The 19,473-nt window shown below is 39.4% G+C and overlaps 1 protein-coding gene across 5 annotated transcripts in view; it reads right to left on the bottom strand.

The window, feature by feature from the left end:
- Positions 1-19,036, bottom strand: part of TOP2B (DNA topoisomerase II beta) — a 96,564-nt gene extending 77,528 nt beyond the window's left edge. For 4 of the 5 annotated variants that reach the window (XM_061585761.1, XM_061585764.1, XM_061585762.1 and 1 more), the window contains exons 1-6: positions 18,057-18,974; positions 11,965-12,135; positions 11,642-11,732; positions 8,724-8,787; positions 877-1,022; positions 488-585 (exon numbers count right to left, since the gene is read on the bottom strand). In XM_061585761.1, coding sequence (XP_061441745.1) covers positions 488-585; positions 877-1,022; positions 8,724-8,787; positions 11,642-11,732; positions 11,965-12,135; positions 18,057-18,116 — 630 coding nt within the window. In that variant the 5' untranslated portion in view covers positions 18,117-18,974. The other variant, XM_061585766.1, reaches the window with a different exon arrangement.
- Between the last annotated feature and the right edge of the window lie 437 nt (positions 19,037-19,473).

The raw sequence follows: 19,473 nt of genomic DNA, 5'->3' as shown, positions 1-19,473 counted from the left end.
TTAATTGTCTTAATCCTAGTGGAGGACTAAGGAAAATCACATACATGTTTCTACAGTTATATATTGGTACTTTTTCAAACAACACAAATACACTTATGGTATGAATGTACAATACCATATACAGGTATACCCCGCTTTAACGTACACAATGGGACCAGAGAGTGTACTGTTAGTGAAAATGTACTTAAAGTGAAGCAATTATCTTCACTTGTACTGCACGCAATCACCACTAGATGGCAGCGGTGTCATGCCAATAAAGCGTCCGTTATTGCGAAGCGCACATACTTTAAGCGGGGTATGGTGGAGTATGGAGCATGTACTTTATAGCGAGGCTACTTTAAGTGAAGCTACTTTAAGCGGGGTATGCCTGTATTGGTATTTCCACAAGAATTACAAATGAATATATTTTGTCCAATAGAAACCTTTTAAAAAGTTTTTCCCCAACTAAGGATGAGAAGTACAAAGAATTAAATAGAAACCAGCATACCTGTTTAAAGCTGTGTTTGTATTCCTTGCAAGCAGTTTCAACTGTAAATTTTGTACTGAATATATTACAAAGCTTTGCACCATAGCCATTACGACCACCTGAAAAAACAAGGGACTGACATCTAGAAAACAATTTATCTCAAAATTTTGCTTATCACGCTAAAGATTTCCTAATGATACTAACTGTTCACCAGGGATTCTAAGGAGTATACACATTATGCATTAATGAATCACTGTGCACTTACAGCGATAGGAATGCCCAATTAAATCCTGCAAATACTTGATTGCCTACCAAACAATTTCCCCACCATCAAAAAGAAACCAAACACCACAAAATTATCACTACTAATTAGTATTAGTGCTCTGATATGTCCTAAGCAAAATATTTACCTGTAACTTTTTTCTCATCATCATCGTAATTGCTGGAAGTTAACAGCTGTCCAAAGATTAAGGCAGGAACATACATCTTTTCCACCTTGTGTTCCACAACAGGAATACCTTTTCCATTATTCCAGATACTTATAATATTTGATTCACTGGAAGTGTAAATAAATATTTTGTCAAAATAAAAATAGACCAGAGTTTTTTAAGTAGACAACAATTATGTAAATAAAACATATACAGTGTAGCACAGATTAGTAACACAAGGCAGATATTTTCAAACTATGTTCTGAGGAACCATGGGGTTCTTCAGAAGCTTATTAGGAGTTCCTCAGTAAGGAGGTTAGTAATGACAGACAAGCTGTCCCAAACCCACTACTATTGCCCTTCTTCTGTATATCTCAACACAAGAGAGTGTTGGCTGTATTATAGGGCACCTTTTCAGTTAATGCAGGGTTCCACTTTAACTGAGTGTATGCCCTAGAATATGCCACAGAATCACCTGCAACATGCTGGATTCCATTCCAAAAAGTAAGGATGGAAGAGCTCAGTGATGAAAGAAAAGCTTGAAAACACAAGTATAAAGAACAGGCAACGCAACTAGTCTAAGGTGAAGGATAGGGCTGGTCCAACAGTTTTCTGCCTAACAGGAGGACTCAAGACAAGGGGACAAGCTGAACAGGAAAGTAACAGGGGACTTGTTTATTTATTACATTTATACCACGCCTTTCTTTTCATGTTAGAAACCTAAGGCAGCTTACATATGGTTCCCAGGCAGTCTCCCATCCAGGCACTGACCAGACCTGACCCTGCTTAGCTTCAGCAGGGTGCTGGCCTCATATGCCTTCAGACCATAGCCTGGGACTTGCTGGAAGGAAAGCAAGCTTGGATGGAGAGAGGCTTGAAGTTCTCTGGTAAGCCATTCTGTTTTACAGCACAATCCTATACCTGTCCACTCAGAAGTAACTCCCATTGAGTTCAATAGGGCTTACGTCCATGTAAGCACCTATGGCAGGTATGGGGAACTTTTGGCTCTCCAGATAGTGCTAAACTACAATTCCCATAATCCCTGGCCACTTGCCATGCTTGCTGGGGCTGATGGGAGTTTTTGTTCAGCAACATCTGGAGAACCAAAGGTTTCCCGCAGCCCTAATTTCCAGTAAATCATCTGACAGAGCTAACATCTCCTCTGTATCTGATTCTCTACACATCTTTGGGCATTTCACTGATGCATCATAGTTGTGATTTTCTTTTGTCAATAGAGCCCGATTACTTTTCACTCATGTCTTCTTGTGAGGTCTCTCTCAAATGTTAGAGCATGGGGGAGGAGCTAATCTGTGGCCCTCCAGGTGTTGTTGGGACCAATAGTATCATAACTCTTTCACCATTGGCTATGCTGGCTGGGGCTGGTGGAAGTTGGGGTCCAATTACCTCTAGAAGGCCACAGGTTACCCACCCCTGACTTAGGGTCATCGGTGAATATGACAGGCAGGGTAGCAGATTGATTTAAAAAATCCTGCACAAACACACATGAACTTATTGCAGTGTATTGTCATCAGGCGTGATGGTCATTGATTCAGATGACTTTAAAAGGAGATTAAACAAATTCATGGAGGAAAAGATAGTAGATACCTCCATATTGACAGGAAATATCTATCAATACCAGATGGGAAGTACTATTTGTTTGGGACATTCAATGAGGAAGGGCTGTTATCTGGTTAACTAGAAGCAGGAGAATGTTGGATTAGATGGACCTTTTGGCATGATCCAACAGAGAATTCTCAGGTCCCTAAGATATCACTTTCTTTGCACATCTCAACCAATTTTTATGAACAGGTGTCAAGCTTTGAAAATACGCTGTTATAATAGAGGTTGCCTCTGTGCATATTGCAGATTCTGCAGCAACATGCCTATACAGTTTTCTCAGGTCAAAATCTGTAGCGATGAAAGCTTGGGTGGGTGAGAGTGCAATTTGAAGCTCTGCCTCAACCAACAATATGTCTCAGGCAGGCCCTTGGAAAGCGCAGCAGAACAGTAGCAGAAACAACTGGGGAAAGAAAGGTGGTGGGGATAGGGACACACACATAATGAAACACACTGAAGGAACACCTAGGCCATGAAGGTTAGTGTGGGAAGCTGGTACAACCTCTCCTGTGCTTTGAGAAGGCTCTTAAACAAGCACCTTAACTGAAAGACAGAGAAAGGAAGTGGAAGGAAATGCCAGCTGCTCTGCACACAGAAAGCACCACAGGCTGGCAGTGGCAGCAAGTTCCACATGTTCGAATTCCTCCTCTCCGGAGAGGAGGCACAATGTGGGTTTCCACTTGCTCTGCCCTGTCTTCTCCCTTCCTAGTGCCAACAGTCTTGGCAAGAGTGGAGTAATGATGATGGACAGCACCCGTCTGCTGGAACTTGGTTGCCCCATGCTTCAGGTTGGATTGCTCTGCTCTTGCTGCACCTGCACAGTACCAGGATACAAAGCCTGCCAGCAGTCAGATCTGGAAGGCACAAGGGTTTCTTGTGAGCTGGCAATGACAGTGATGGGCGGGTAGCAACTGTGGGCAGGAAGATAAGGTGGCAGGGGGAGTGAAATAGCAAAAGTGTCTGGCAGTAGCATGTAAAAAAGTGGAGGAGCTGATATACTGCCTGAGATATAAGTCTCAGTCTAGGAAATGGGAGGGCCAGGTCTGGAGAAGGATCACAATAATACTTCCATTAGAAAGACTCCATCCATGTTGTACAAACCAACTTGAACATTTCTGAGGAAGCAGTTTGAGGAATAGGCACTACTATTGTTTGTTGGCTTCTGAAAAGTTCACTTCAGATCTGCTGGAATATAAACTCTATCGGAAATTAACTTTGCTAAGCTATTTTAGAAGAAAAGCAATCAAAATTGGATCAATAAGATTATACACTCAATATGCAAAAAAAGCAAAACTTTTCCTGTCATTGATCTGCCTACTGGAAAGAGGTTCACTTATTGAATTTCTGCCTGTCATGCAGCTGTTAACAGGACAGGAGACGTGGCAAAAAAGAAGTTGGTAACTTTACCAGCGGGTTTTGTGGCTATTTTAAGGCTGCAATCCTATGCATACTTACTTGGGTCTAAGCCCATTAAAACACAGTAGACCTTACTTCCAAGTAAACACGTAGAGGACTGGACTGCTACACTACATACCTAAAGAGTTCAAGCACTGTGCATTTCTTTTGCTTCTAAATCTGTCTCTTTCCTAATCCTGAATGGGTCATTTTGATTCAAGATAAGATTGTAATATTTCTGAAACATACCGGCTAAAGCAAGGATAATCAGCAGCATTTCAGCTGTTTGAACATAGTTTCTTTCCCTTTCTCGTGTCTTTGTAAGTGTCCTGTTTTATTTCTTTTTCCCCAGCAACAACTTGCAAATGGTTAACCTAATGTACTTCACCCACACCTATTTGTGCCATTTCTGTCACCAACTATCATTAAAAGTTAACAGAGACATAGGTGTCACCATAATGTTTTAACATTAATATAGAAATTAAGAAAACATGGCAGCTTGCTGCTAGGTCAATTTTCAGTTTGTCTCCTTTTATTAGAAGATGTCAAATAACTATTATGAACATAAATTACTATAACACTTCAGCAGAACAAACTTAAAAGTTTCTAATGAAAGTATGAAACCACTTCATCAAAAGGTTAGCTTCAAAGTGATTAGGTGCTGCATGAAAAGCAGATAATATATATATTAGTTATCTTAATAAATCATGCTGGGCTACTGTCAATATGTAGCCTGTTCCTCAGATCATAAGAAGAGCTTGCTGGATCAGGCCAATGGCCCATCTAGCCCAGCATTCTGTTCTCACAGTTGCCTACCAGTTGCCCATGGGAAACCTGCAAGCAGTACCCGAGTGCCCTCCTGCGGTTTCCAGCAACTGTTATTCGGAAGCACATTGCCTCTGTCTATAGGGGCAGAGCATAGCCATCATGGCTCGTAGCCATTGATAACCTTTTTGTCTATGAATTTGTCTAATCTTTCCTCTTTCAACAAGCCTTTTAAGTTGAGACCTATCTCAGTCTGCGTCTGTGTTAGAATTGCTTGTTAATGTTTTTTAATGATGTTTTTAGCCCTTTTTTAAAGATGTTTTTAAAGCTTTAAAAAAAATGTTTTTAACATTGTTTTGTTTTAATGTATTTTAAGATCTGTTTTTATGATGTTTTAAGGTGTTTTAAGACTTGTTTGCCGCCCTGGGCTCCTGCTGGGAGGAAGGACAGGATATAAATAAAATAATAAAACAAACAAATAAATAATCCTCTTTTAAATGGATGGCCATCACTGCCTCTTATGGGAGCGAATTCCATAGTTTAATTACACACTGTGTGAAGACGTACTGTCCTGAATCTCTCAACATTCAGCTTTACTGGATGTCCACGAGTTCTAGTAAGGAGAGAGAGAAAAGCTTTTCTCTATCCACTTTCTCCATGCCAAACATAATTTTATACACTTCTATCATGTCACCTCTTTACTTGCGTTTTCTCTAAACTAAAGATCCTGAAATGCTGCAACCTTTCCTCATAGGGCAGTCACTCCATCCCCTTTATCATTTTGGTTGCCCTTTATTGACCCTTTTCCAGCTCTACAATATCCTTTTTGAGGTGAGGCGACCAGAACTGTACACAGTATTCCAAATGCAGCCGAACCATAGATTTATACAATGGTATTGTATCGGCAGTTTTATTTTCAAACTTTTCCTAATGATCCCTAGCATGGAATTTGCCTTCACAGCTACCACACACTGGGTTGGTATCTTCATCAAGCTATCCTCTATGACCCCAACATTTCATTCCTGGTCAGTTACCACCAGTTCAGACTCCATGAGCATACATGTGAAATTAAGATGTTTTGATCCAATATGCATAACTTTACATTTGATTACATTGAACTGCATTTGCCATTTTATCACTCATTCATTCAGTTTAGAGAAATCTTTTTGGAGCTCTTTGCAATCCCTTTTTGTTTTAACAACTCTGAACAAACACTGTTCACCCCTAACTCTAGATCCTTTATGAACAAGTTAAAAAGCACAGGTCCCAATATCGATCCTTGGGGGACTCTACTTTCTACAGCCCTCCATTGAAAGAACTTTCCATTCATTCCTACTCTTCAGTTTCTGTATTTTAACCAATTCCTGATCCACAAGAGGACCTCTCCTCTTATTCAATGACTGTTAAGCTTACTCATGAGTCTCTGGTGAGGTACCTTGTTAAAAAGTTTGTGAAAGTCCAAGTACACTATGGCCACTGCATCATCTCTATCTGTATGCTTACTAAGACTCTCAAAGAGCTCTAATAGATTGGTGAGACAGGACTTGTCCTTGCAGAAGCCATGCTGCTTCTGCTTCAGCAAGGTTCACTCTTCCATATGGCTGGTTATTTTATCTTATCCTACCAGTTTTCCTGGGACAGATGTTATGCTAACCAGCCAGGAATTTCCGGGATCCCCCAGACCCCTTTTTAAAGATTGGCCTTACATTGGCCACTTTCCAGTCCTCAGCTATGGAGGCAGACCTTAGGGACAAGCTATAGGTTTTTGTTACAAGATCAGCAATCTCACATTTGAGTTCTTTGAGAACTCTCAGATGCCATGGAAACCTGGCAATTTGTCAGTTTTTATTTTGTCTATTAAGCCTAGAACTTCATCTATCTTCACCACTATCTGCCTTAGTTCCTCAGACTCCCTTCCTGCAAACGTTAGTTCAGGCACAGGGAACTGCCCTACATCCTCCACTGGGAATACAATGAAAAAATCCATTTACCTTCTCTGCAATTTCCTTATCCTGCTTTAACACACCTTCAACTCCCTTGGTGTCCAAGGGTCCAACCACTTCCCTAGATGGTCTCCTGCTTTGAATGTAAATAATTTTTTTTAATGTTTTTAGCAATGTGCTCCTCAAATATTTTTTTTGCATCCCTTATTGTCTTCTTGCATTTCTTTTGCCAGGGTTTGTGTTCCTTTTTATTCTCCTCATTTGGACAACACTTCCATTTTTTGAAGGAAGCCTTCTGGCTTCTTTGAAGGAAGCTTCTTTGACTCTGCTCATTAACCATGCTGGCATCCTCTGGGCCCTGGTGGTACTTTTCATAATCTGAGGTATACATTCTAGTTGTGCTTCTATTATTACAATTCCTAAGCAGTTTGGAATGATTTTACCCTCTGGACTTTGCCTTTCAACTTCCGTTTTACCAATCCCCACATTTGGGGGAAGTTTCCTCTTTTGAAGTCAAATGTGACAGTATTGTATTTTCTTGGCAATTGGCCATTTACATGTATGTTTAATAGCACTATGGTCACTGCTCCTAATGGTTCAACGATACTTACAACTCTCACCAGATCCTGGGTGTCACTTAAGATTAAGCCCAGGGTCGCTGTTCCTCTGATCAATTGCATGACAATGTTACATTTGGCCATGCTGACTGAGGCTGATAGAAATTTTAGCCTAACACAGCCATTTCATATGTTATACTTTTTTGCTGTTTGTCACAAGATATTTTGAGTGTACAACTAAAATGTCTGATTATAACAAATGTGGTTTCAAATGCTCATATCAAAGAGCACACTAATTGGGAACGCATTAATTGGCTGCATCTCCCAGATGAGAAAATACTAGTGTGTAGTGTATGAAAATGGGTATCAAAAGGCTCATCTGACAGTGTATTACTAAAATTCTAAAATAAGAGAAACAGGCACACAAGAGTGATTTCAGCAAAAATGTGCTATTTTCTAGGAGTATAAAACACACATTCACAACTATAAAAACACCCTTAATCTAATCTTTAGTCAATTTTTATACTATAGATTACAACCTTAAAATGCTTTCTAAAAAAGTGCATACTAAAGGTTGGATCCAAAGAACTATGAGCAGAAGGGAAATAATGCATTTGTGCTTTTCCACAACTTCTTGCAGTGTGCACTGCCACAATGTAGCGAGGGTTGTTTTAAGATTAATAAAAATAAATGACTAAGAAAAACAGTCTGTGGAGTATAAACCAGGTGTGGGGAACATTTGGCCCTCCAGCTGTTGCTGAACTACAATTTCCATAATCCCTGGCCATTGACCAAGCTTGCTAGGGCTGAGAGAAACTTAGTTCAGCAACATCTGGAGGCCAAATGTTCCCCATTCCTGGTATAAACTGTAGTGAGCCACAAAAAAACCCAGGAATGAGCTTGTGAAGTCTTACACAAGAACATGTTCAAATGAAGGAATTGCTCTGGACTTGGAGTCACTTTCCTCATGTAATGATCTTCCACAAAATTTTAAAACAACCCCTTCCATGAAAAAAAGCTTTCTGCTAGTGGAATGGCACCTTTAGAGTCAAATGACCTTTTCCCCTACTTTAAAGAACACGGTGTACAAATGAAAATCTGCGTATGTTAAATATTCAATGAAGTAATCTATTAAATACATACTTAAGTAAATATCCACCAAAACAGAGACACTTCTAAAAGTGTAAACAAGGGGTTGTATTCAAGCCCTACACAGAGTAGACCTACTGAAATTAAGGAACCCCAGTCATGTCTATCAACTTAAATGGATCTAAGTAAGACTAGCATTTGATATTCAAAATGTCTTTCTGCTACGATTCAAAATTCTCCCTGCTAAACCACCCTATTGTATACTTTCAATTAATTTTGTCTTATAATGAAACTCAACTCTTGTTTCCGTTTTAACTGCCTCTTATACGAAGATGCATTTTAACATGTCTTCCAAAGTACCCTAAATAATGCCAACTAAACTTTAGAAATGGAAATTAATATATCATCCTACCAAAAAAATGCATGCACATTTCTTAGCTAGATAAAAACATAGTTTACTTACGGGTCAATTGATATTTTGATGCACGTCATATTCTTATCCCTCTGTTTATTGTCTGCTGCATTTACTAAAAATGAATTAACATTTCTTAATAGCAGTAAAGACTTTATTGGGATATTTAACTAAGTAGACTTGAACTAGCTAAATGTTTTGTATTCACAGGCAGCACATACAACAGCTCTGAGAAACTTTAACATAGTGAGATGCTTCCAGCACACTGAGTTCAATGGAAACTTCCTAGTATGTTATTTATTATTGCTTCCTTATTTATTGCTTCTGATAATCTTATATCAATTGCTCCAACTTTATAGTTTTCTACATTGTCAATATAAAAAGTATTTTGCACATTAAGGGTACTTTGCACATTAAGCAAGACATACAGGTCTGTCCCACGTATATCAAGAAAACCAATTATATGAAGCAGAAACAATGTAAGAAGCAGATCGTCCTGTCTATGATCTCTGATAACTTGCATTTTGAAGGTCACAAATCTGCTGAGAAACCTGCAATTTTCTCCAGTGCATGTAGACATAAGAGTGAATCAGGAAAAGTTTACTCAAATGTATTTGTTAATCGGCCTGAAGATTATTAGTCACAAAATACCACACTGCACAACTGCTAGTTTATCCAGTTTTTACTGGCATTTTGATATAAGGATTACAAACTGAACACATGCATATTAATACAATATCCAACCAATATTCATCTATTAGATGTATTCTTACTCCTAAAAATCTGACACTTGATGGTCCCATGATTAGGCTAGTAGTCACTATTGAACAAGCTTTTTGATGGTGGTCCCTAATCTCTATAATCAGCTTTCCTATGCAATACAACAGATTCAGGAGCTAAACCCTTTTAAGCAGCAGCTGACTGTTTTTCAAAGAATTTATAACAGTAAACTGTTGGTTCATGAATAATGTTAGCTCTTTGGTTCCTTTACTGTTTTTACTATTATTGTTTATGATTTAATGCCATATTTTTACATTGTTTCTCTATTTCACCACTCCACATACACTGAATTCTCATCTAATAGGCACCACTGACCAGTGTTATGTTTATAGGCAGCAAAGGAGGATATTTTCACATGCTCTTCTTTCAAGCTGAAGGTTCTGCTTTGTGTATATAACATGATTCCGAAGGCAAAAATACTATTGCTATCCTGTCGAGTGGAATTCCATACAGGTCAACTTCAGAAGTAAGTCCCACTGAGTTCAATGGGACATACTCCCAAGTAAACGTGTATAGGATTGGAGCATCAGTAACCTAACACACAGGTGCAGTTATATACATAGTATTCGGTCTGACAGAATATCTCACACATACATAATGTCCTTCATTCACTCCAACAGATTTCCTGGCTCTACCAGATGTGTCAATATCACATTTCAATCCCTGAAATCATTAACATGATACTCAACCCCAAAAACCAAAATCACGTAAATTAATTAGTGAGAATCAGGTTGAAAATTTATCATCTATTCAATATGGCATAACTGCCTGAATATCTTAAACATACAGGTGCTTATAGCCAATACGAAAAAAACAAGATAAAATAAAATTGTACATGACAGTGGTGATACAGTAGTAGCAGTTTTGCTGAAGTCACTGTTAAGACAGATTCCTGGTGTAAAACTATTCCAAGCTTGTAAATAGCCACTCACTGGTTGCCTGTGGCAGTAATAATGATCTTCAGATGACTAAGTAGAGTCTTTACAAAAGTTATCATTTCGATCCACTTAGGTTCAGACAATTAACATGGACATGAGTGGACAGGATATTGGTAAAAAAAATCTGATGAGCTAATTACTTTTGTTGATTTATTTACAAGCCTCAATTCTCACCACTTCATAGCTCTATTCTTCCACAAACATTCAAAGAACTAGTACTGCTGTAATAGAAGATCACCAATAACTATGATTAAGTGATTAGGATTGTTTTTTGCCCATCCCTCTTACTCTTAACAATTGTTTGGTGTTATGCAGAGATGCTGTAGTAGTAAGTTTCCTGCATTAGCAGGAGATTGGACTAGAAGAGCTTTGACATCCCTTCCAACCCTGACTCCTCAACATTTACAATGGATAACGCTAAACTCTAGTCTAAGCTAATGGGTGCCCATTAGCTATCAGGCTAAGTTCAAGGTTCTGGTTTATAGAGCTTGGGACCAAGAAACCTGAAAAATCATCTTACCCCTTATATACCCAGTCGATCACTACACTCTGCAGGTAAGGGCCTGCTGTAGATACCATCTTATCAGGAGGTCCATTCTGCACAACACAGGAAGTAGACCTTTTGTGTAGTGGCACCTACCCTTTGGAATTCCTTCCCCTTAAATGTTAGACAGGCTGTTATCTGTTATCTTTTTGGCGCTTACTGAAGATCTTCCTCTTTCAACAAGTCTTTCAAGTAGAGACCTTATCCCAGTCTGCATCTGTGTTGGAATTGCTTTTTAAGATGTTTTTAAAGCATTTTTTAAAAAAGATATTTATAAATATATTTTATTTTGAAAGATGCTTTGTTTTAATGTTTTAAATAATGAACCAACTGAACTCCTAATGAATTATTATTATTTATATTTGTCACTTACTACTTCTTTGTCTCAAACTGACATACAGTGCATCATTTGGATCCCTGCAAATTCTAGATTAGACGCACAAACAAGGTTAAAATCAAGCAGGTTAAAACTGGTGTTCATTCTACGTCATAGTTAAAGGCAGGGGGGTTGAATGTAGGGAATCAACAAGTGAGAGTGTGGCATGGAAAGGAGGGAATATGTTAATCCCACAGTCTATTTCCTAGTCTTTATCATGATTAATTTCTGGCTAACATATTTCCACCAGTTCTAAATATACCTACATTCTTTCATTCTAAGCACTTTGAACATGCTGAGGTATCAGAATATCATTGTTATAAACACTTACCAAGAATTTCATCAAAGATCTTGTATAAACCAGGTACAAAGGTAACTTCTCTGCAATTCATTCCTATATCTTCATCAAACACCCACATCAGCTGTAAAGAAAACAAAAGGTTACTTTACTAAATGGTTTTTAAATATACTTACTGCTATTATTTTAACTATTCTTAGAATATATTTATTTTGAATTCTCAGCACTGATTATTGTTCTCTATTATGCCCATGCTTTTAACGTGACAGGTGGAAATAAAAACACGCAAGCATGACTTGATATCATCATTGACAACAGAAATATCTCTTTTAAGTAAAGATAAAAATAAGCATTACCTGAGTTAAAGGTTCCACAGAACCAATGTATGTATCAGGACGGAGAAGAATATGCTCAAGTTGAGTCTTTTTCTGATAAACTCTCTCAACAGACATCTTCTTTGAATCATTTTTATTCACGTGTTCAGCTTCCTCTTTTTTTGAAGCATTGTTCTGATTATCAAACAGTGTCTGAAACAAAAGTAAAAAAGATAGCCAAACTACACTGATTCATCCCAACAGTACATATAAGTTTCTACAATTGTAAACAAAAGGAATAATTTAACTGCAGCTTTCTAGTTCTGTCTTATGCAAACATTTCTGCAAGTTTATTTTTGTTGTTGTTAGGGGAAATATACAAGCCAAATAGGAACTTTTTTGATGTGTAGTAGACGTTTCTCCATATCTTTGGTATACTTTTTTTACAATCTGGGAATTTATCTGCTCCATTACCTACTGTTCTTTCTGCTTGGTCATCATAAAGACTCTGGCACAATCCACATATTTTTACTTTTTCCTCTGAACAGGAGACACCCCCATGCCATAATACAAAATTCTGAAAGTCTCTCCTCAGTTTCAGGAGTGAGGTGCCATATAGGGATGGGTCAAAGGTTAATACCAAACCATAGTTTGGCACTGTGTAAATGAGGCTGGGGCTCACACATTCTGTTTTTCTTAGCTTCCCAGTTTGCAGCAATATGTAATTTTTCTGTTTAACCCAAAGCAAGACCAATGGTCATAAACGAGACAGAAAACCATGGACAGCAGAAACCACATAGGCCGGTGGCTCCTTAAAGGCTCAGTACCAAACTGTAGTTTTGGCTTTATCCCTGAACCAGGCCATCAAGTTGAGAGCTGCTGTTCAATAAATGCAAAGCCAAAGCCATTGTTGTGTGGGAATCCCAGCCTCTGAACTCAGCTACCAGCAAAGAGTTTTGGGGAAGGCAGGGGATGTGACTTAAAGATATGAGAATAAGAAGTTCCCAGAAATAAATTTATAGCTTTATGACAAAAATTGAGCAATGTCCAGGTTAAATCACACCCATTTTTGTTCTATAATGACCCAATATTCCTATTTTTCACAATATTATGGTCTCCTTATACATAGTATTTGGATCTCCATGTTTCGCCCTATTTTTGTTACCTACAGTGCCAACTGTTTAAGACTACTATCTTCAAGATCTGATATGATACTTCCAGAATGATTTGTTCATTACCTTTTCCCTTAGCATAGAAACAGTAAAGCTAGCCTGGAACAGATAAACCATCTCTTTCCTCCTTGCCCACCCACCCCTTTTTTTACAGAGGGGATGAACCATCTACAATGCCACATTACTTGGCAACCTAATGGTTTACCATAGTGGTACAGCTGTAGTCCTTGCAATATACTATGACACATGTCACAACAGAAGTGGCATTTGTATCAAATTTTAAAAGAAAAAGTACTGAAGTAACCTCCACAACATGGTTGATATGTAAAGCACAAATACTGGCTAGGTTGTACAGATGTAGTGAGGTCCTTGCTACTTCAAAGGCAGGATCAACTACTACTAGTTATATCCAATGTGCTGGCTGCCTCCCTTCCTTGAAAACAGGTTTTTGAACACTATCATGCTGCTGTAACTTCTACATTTGATAACTATAATACATTAAATGTGGGGCTTTCCTTGACAATGCTACAGAAACTGCAGAGGTATAAAATACTACACTTGGAACTTGTATTATTTCTTCAGTTAGTTTTCTATTAATCCTGGAACTTAATTCAAAGTGTTAGTCTTTATCTTCAAAGCAGGGCATGGAGAACCTATGGTCCTTCAGATGTTGTTAGACTCCAACTACAATCAGCCTCAGCTAACATGGCCAATTGTCAGAGATCAAGGGAGTTGTAGTTCAGCAATATCTGGAAGACCGCAGGTTGCCTATCCTGCTTGAGATAACTGCATGGCCTGGGACCTATATACCCCAAGAAGTTATACTCCCCACAAGATCCCCCTCCCCCAACAGACACACATTTGTTCATGGCTGCTGGACAGGGCCTACATAGAACAGCATCTCTGAAGGTGAAAAATGTGACAGAACATAGTAGTATTCTGGCCCAGTTTCCATACCACTTTACATCACAGTTGAGTCTTAAACCACAGCTGGTTTAAAAGGTGAAACATAGCATGCTGATGCAGAGGGACAAAAATCAAGGCCACTTTGCTCCTCCACCATTCCTGCTGCTACTGTGCTACCAGAAGCTAAGCTATGGTTTGTCTTATCTTTATGTCTGAACCAGGCTTTTAGTTTGCTTCTCTCCAAACAAACCATGAGCCAAGGTTAGTTCTTGGCTTACTGCTCATGGTTTATTTGGGGAAGGCAATTAAGCTTAACTGGGGTTTCAAGTAACATACAAACAAAGCCACTGTTCTGTCACTGTTCCAAGGTTGTAAAACACTCTTTGGAGCGTGTAAGTGTAAGCTCCTTTTGTGTAATATGTAATGAAAATCTTAAAGTTAGGTGCCTTAACATACAAATGAACCACCATATTTCGCAGAACTAGGAGACAGATGGTGCAGATCAGGTTCTCAACTTCAAAGCTACACATTCTAAACATTACCTCCCTGATTAACAACTAATCACAGATGGAAACATTTAAATATTTGCAGTCCTATACATCTCTTTGGATACAGATGTCACCTGTTATATATGCATGCAAGAAGAAATTATTAGTCCATCTTCAGCTGCCAGTGACTATGAAGATTTAGACTGCCTCTATTCCACCAATTCATAAATTAAATGAAGTTTTGGACTCTGTCTGCAAGCCAGCTGCATTGTTTACATGTGTCACTTGAACATAGTAGGAAATGCATGCTTTTTGAATCTCAATGTTACTTCAAACAAGCAAACTTATTGCCAGCAAAAGATATATACTGGGCTAGTACACATGTAACACTAAACCAAAGTTTAGTGCTACATGCATTTGCTGGAATAAGCCTGAATGTACCCCCCCTTCAATAAAGCTAAGGAAAAGGATTTCAACACAGTTGTTTCACTTTCTACAGAGTTTAATTTCACTTTTTATGCAACCTAGCTTTTAGTTATCTGGAGCAGGGATCATGGTTTAAAATAAAGACTGGTAGCTCTTTAAGCAATACTATGTCAAATCAAGGGTTACTAACCAGAATTTGTTTTAAACCACTACGTACTTGGCTCCTACATTAAAAACAAGCCGGGATACATGGAAAGTAAAACATGTGCAGAAGTCCTTCTCCAGGTCATGTGGGAGGAGAGGAAATACACAAGTCCAAGATTTTGTTTCAGCTCATTCCAGCTCTCATAGTGCTAAACCAAGGTTTAATGTCATGTACATACCAGCCAATTATTTGATGTTTTACACTTCTGAGCAAAAAATGATCAAGTCTTAACATTGGCTTTCGTTTTTATGAGAAGCAGCATGGATCAAATCTAGCATGCCTATACATATATTTGTTCTGGTTCTGTATTCTAGGAACATCTAAGATGTATTACTGTCATGTTGTACAGAAACTTTCAACGTGAGACTATGAAGGAAGCATAATTAAAGCTCTAGATCTGTATAAGTCTCCTTGATTCAAGTGATCTTGTTATGACAAAAGAGTTTTGTTAGAAAAGCTGAAGGTGTTAATGTTTATATACTTAAAGTCTGCATTTTTCTTTTATGAATATAGCCTCCCAGAATTAACTCTATTTCTTTAACACGCTGTAAACAGCAACCCTCTTGATAAAGATATGAAAGAGATTAGAGCCGATACCTCCCCTTTGAGATATGGATTAATACACTCAGTTCCCACAAGATGGAAAACCACTATGAATCATTTCCTCTTTAAACTTTAATATTTGTTAAATAGAAACAGGTTACCTAGCTTCCACAATTTATTCAGAAAAGTTTGATAAAATATATTTCATTGAAAAATACATCTGTATATTAAGTTATTATACTAATATCAAAATATATTTAACCAAGCCACACAACTTAGAAAAAATGTTCAGAGATTGTAAATCCACTGCTTTAATGGTGTTATCCATAAGAAATTCCAAAAGGCGTATTTGGCAGGGATGAATGTATTAACAAAAAGTCCAAGTCATATTTTCAAATATGCAAGTCAGTCATATGATATTCATTTTTTTTCATGAACTGCATTATTACCATGCAATATTTTGAATCCAGTATTAGTGCCTATACTGAAAGTGGAAAGAACTGTGGAAGTAGCAGGCAATTACAACAATGTACACAATGCACAGAAATAGCAATACCTTTACTGAAGTAAATTAATTGGTGCTTATGCATCACAAAACAAATAATCCTACTCCTCAACTAATTTCAAAGATAGTTGGGACTCTAGCTAGAAAATTAACGTCAGTGCATCCGTATTAGATATTTTGTTCAGGATACATTTCTGGACATATCAGGAAAAGCTGGTGAAGTTCATACATAATCCTAAATAGCATCCCTAAATTCAGCTCCACTTTCAGCCTTTACTTCTTTAAGAGGCAAGTCTGGAAAACAGTTAAGACCCACATCACAGAGAACCTGCCACTTTGAACAGCAGGCTGGATGCACTCACTTGCAAGTGGATCTGTGGCAAGCAGGCATATCTATCGTCAAGTCAATCTGCTCATGAGAAGGTGGGTTCCACAGCCACATGAAGCAGCAGGCTGAACACCATTTCTTCAGTACCAAGAGCAAGAGAAGGACAAGGAAGAGTTTGCCCTCCTTGTTATAGAAGGAAACACACAATTCAATGTCAATATGAACCCAGCCTTCCTGTCAACAAGGATTCCAATATTCCATGAGTTGTCCAGTGTCTTATTTTTAAAGTATGGCTGCCACTATGTATTTATAAACAGGCATTCCAGGACACACATAAGATCCGCCACTTCTCCATTTATAAAGAACTGCAAGACTGCATTTCCTTTACAACAAAACCTGACTGAAAAGTGAAATACAAACATTTTTTCAGCCCAAGAGTCATGAACCCATGAAGTTAGGGTACTACATTGTACTAGTACATGAAGCTCTAGAGCAGCAGCAAGCCTCTCTTGAGAAAAAACCCTGCTGCTTTGCCACCATTGTGTTGTGTTGCCTTTTCTTGCCAGTTACATTAAGGAAGTGACCCTAGTTTGAACTCTCTGTTGAACAAGAGAAATAGAAGTAAATTAGTGATTGGCTAGAGGAACTGTATCCATTCAGTTTTCTCCTCCCTCCTGGGGTCTTTCCAAAAGGAAAAAGTGATTTCTTTCAACAGGGCCAGTATAGCATTTCACAGTCTCTAATCTTAACACCCAAATCTATGCAGGTTTATTTTAGGTCATACCAGTTCATGATCACTTAAAATCTCCCTTTCCCACTAAATCTATATTCATCTTATTATTACATATCAAGTTATATAGTTATTATATATCAAGATCCAAAAGGTTATCCTCTCATTATTTATTTTGTGTGGGGATGGAGCTAAAAGCACTTCCACACATAGGACACAAAACCACCAGCTTTCAGAAAGCTTAGTAATCCTAAATCCTTATTACTAGTTCAGGTGTGAATTCTGCAGAGGCCCAGCTGGAGACACGTTTCCCTTCTGTCTACTAGCTCAACGTTTGGCTAGATGTGAAACAAATCTAAAGAGGGCTTCAAACTGTTTCAACCTTTCTACTCTGGGGAATTAAGGGAGTGGAGAATTTTTCTCTTTTACCAAATGATTAACGGAAACAAAACACGAATGTAATCTATAGCTTTTGCTCAACAAGCCGCATTACTAACAGCAAGAATCACTAAAACATGTGGATGCCTCATGCCCCCGTTTCACTCTGGGAAACCTTGCAGGCCACACGCCTCAAAAGCATAGGAAGCAAGCCTCCCATGCCACCAAAACCAGAACTCCCATTCCCTTCCAAGAATCTGTAACACCCACACCCACCTCGTACTTGAAACTACCTAGTACTCTTTCTCCTTGTATCCCCCAGCCTCCATCCCAACAAGCATCTTTCCTCCTCCATTATTCCCCGAGGCCTTCCGCCTCTCATTTCAGGCTAAGCCTGTTAAAGAAACCAACACCACGGAGAAGAGAATATAAAGAAAATACCAAGCAACTTACCACCCAGGTTAAACCCCCGCTGCCGCCGCCGCCGCCGCCGCCTCCTCCTGATTTTGCCATTCTTTAGCCCTCACCTCAGTATAAATAATTATAAATATAAAAGGATTTTTAAAGGGGGGAAAGCCACACGCGGCCGGCACAGGACTGCAGACACAAGCTTCTCATGCACCGCAGATGGGGGGGGGAGGTTGCTTCCACACAGAGAAAAAGATATTTTCCCACCCAGCGCGCGCGCGCGCCCACACACACACACACACAGTCGAGCGGGCCCCAAGGTTGCCCTCACGCTAATGCGCGCGCGCATCTACACAACGAGACATTCCCCTTCCCACACAGCCCCTCACTCTGCTTTGTGGCGCGCGCGCGCGAACACCCATACAGCGCGAACCACCACAGCCTCCCCCCGAGTCGCGCGCGCTCGCTTTCTCTCACACTCAGCTCTCTTCAAACGCACACAGCACGCACTCAGACGCGTAACAGCCCCCCTCTTCCTGTCTAACTCGCACTGAGGACCACAGACGTTTATTTCATGCTTGAGCTTTAGAACTGGTTTTAAACCAGTCTAAAATAAATATATAAACAACGGCTGGAGTCTGAAAGTGGCCACTAGAAACCTGCCCGTGAGGGCCCAGAATACGTCGCAGAATTTATTTTTTTTGTTTTTGTTTAAAAGCTTCTATTCCGGCGCTGTTCTCGACGGAAATATTGGGCGGCGACGTAGACAGACCCGGCTCGAGGACTTCGTCCATAGGCAGCTGAGAAGACACAGTTGTCACTCCACCCCCTTGAAGTGGGTTCGAACTTGCAAGAGCCCAGGGGACCAGAATTAAAAGGCCGCCAGGCCCAACCGCCAGCGGTTGTCTGCCTGTGCCAAGGCCCAAACCATCAGACAATAACTGCGCTGCCCCCGTCCGGCATAACCACCTTAATCACCAAGCGCTCCTGGTCCCGCCCTCTCTGTGTCAGCCAATCAGGAGCGAAAAATAGCCGCGCAGGTCTCTTTTTCAGCCAATCATTTAAAAAGCCTTCAAATTTGCGTGCCTGCGTCACCGCGTGTGGCAACAGCCGAACTGATTTCCGAGATCGTTTGTATTTCTCCAATTGTAATGAGGCGATTCGCGAAGCTATGGTGCCAAGGTAAAAGAGACGAAGAGGGACTGCTGCCTACCGCAAGTCTCTCTTCAGCTGTGGGGGTTCTGGTTCAGATCAACGAAAAAGCCTGATCATACACAAAGTAAGGCGCGCCTGAATCCACTGTAATAAGCTTAAGCACGGCTGATTTTGCATCGCGATTGTTATGTAGCCTATCACAATCAAATCTCACTATGTTGAATGGGGCTTATGTCCTGATACGAATGTTTACAGTCCCATCTTTAACACACAGATCAATCCGTTCCTTAGTATTTGTATTCAAATC

The sequence above is a fragment of the Rhineura floridana genome, chromosome 10 (assembly GCF_030035675.1).
Source record: "Rhineura floridana isolate rRhiFlo1 chromosome 10, rRhiFlo1.hap2, whole genome shotgun sequence".
In the NCBI taxonomy this organism is placed as follows: domain Eukaryota; kingdom Metazoa; phylum Chordata; class Lepidosauria; order Squamata; family Rhineuridae; genus Rhineura; species Rhineura floridana.
The sequence above is the reverse complement of the archived record's forward strand: the minus strand, read 5'-3'. Positions and strand labels throughout refer to the sequence as shown.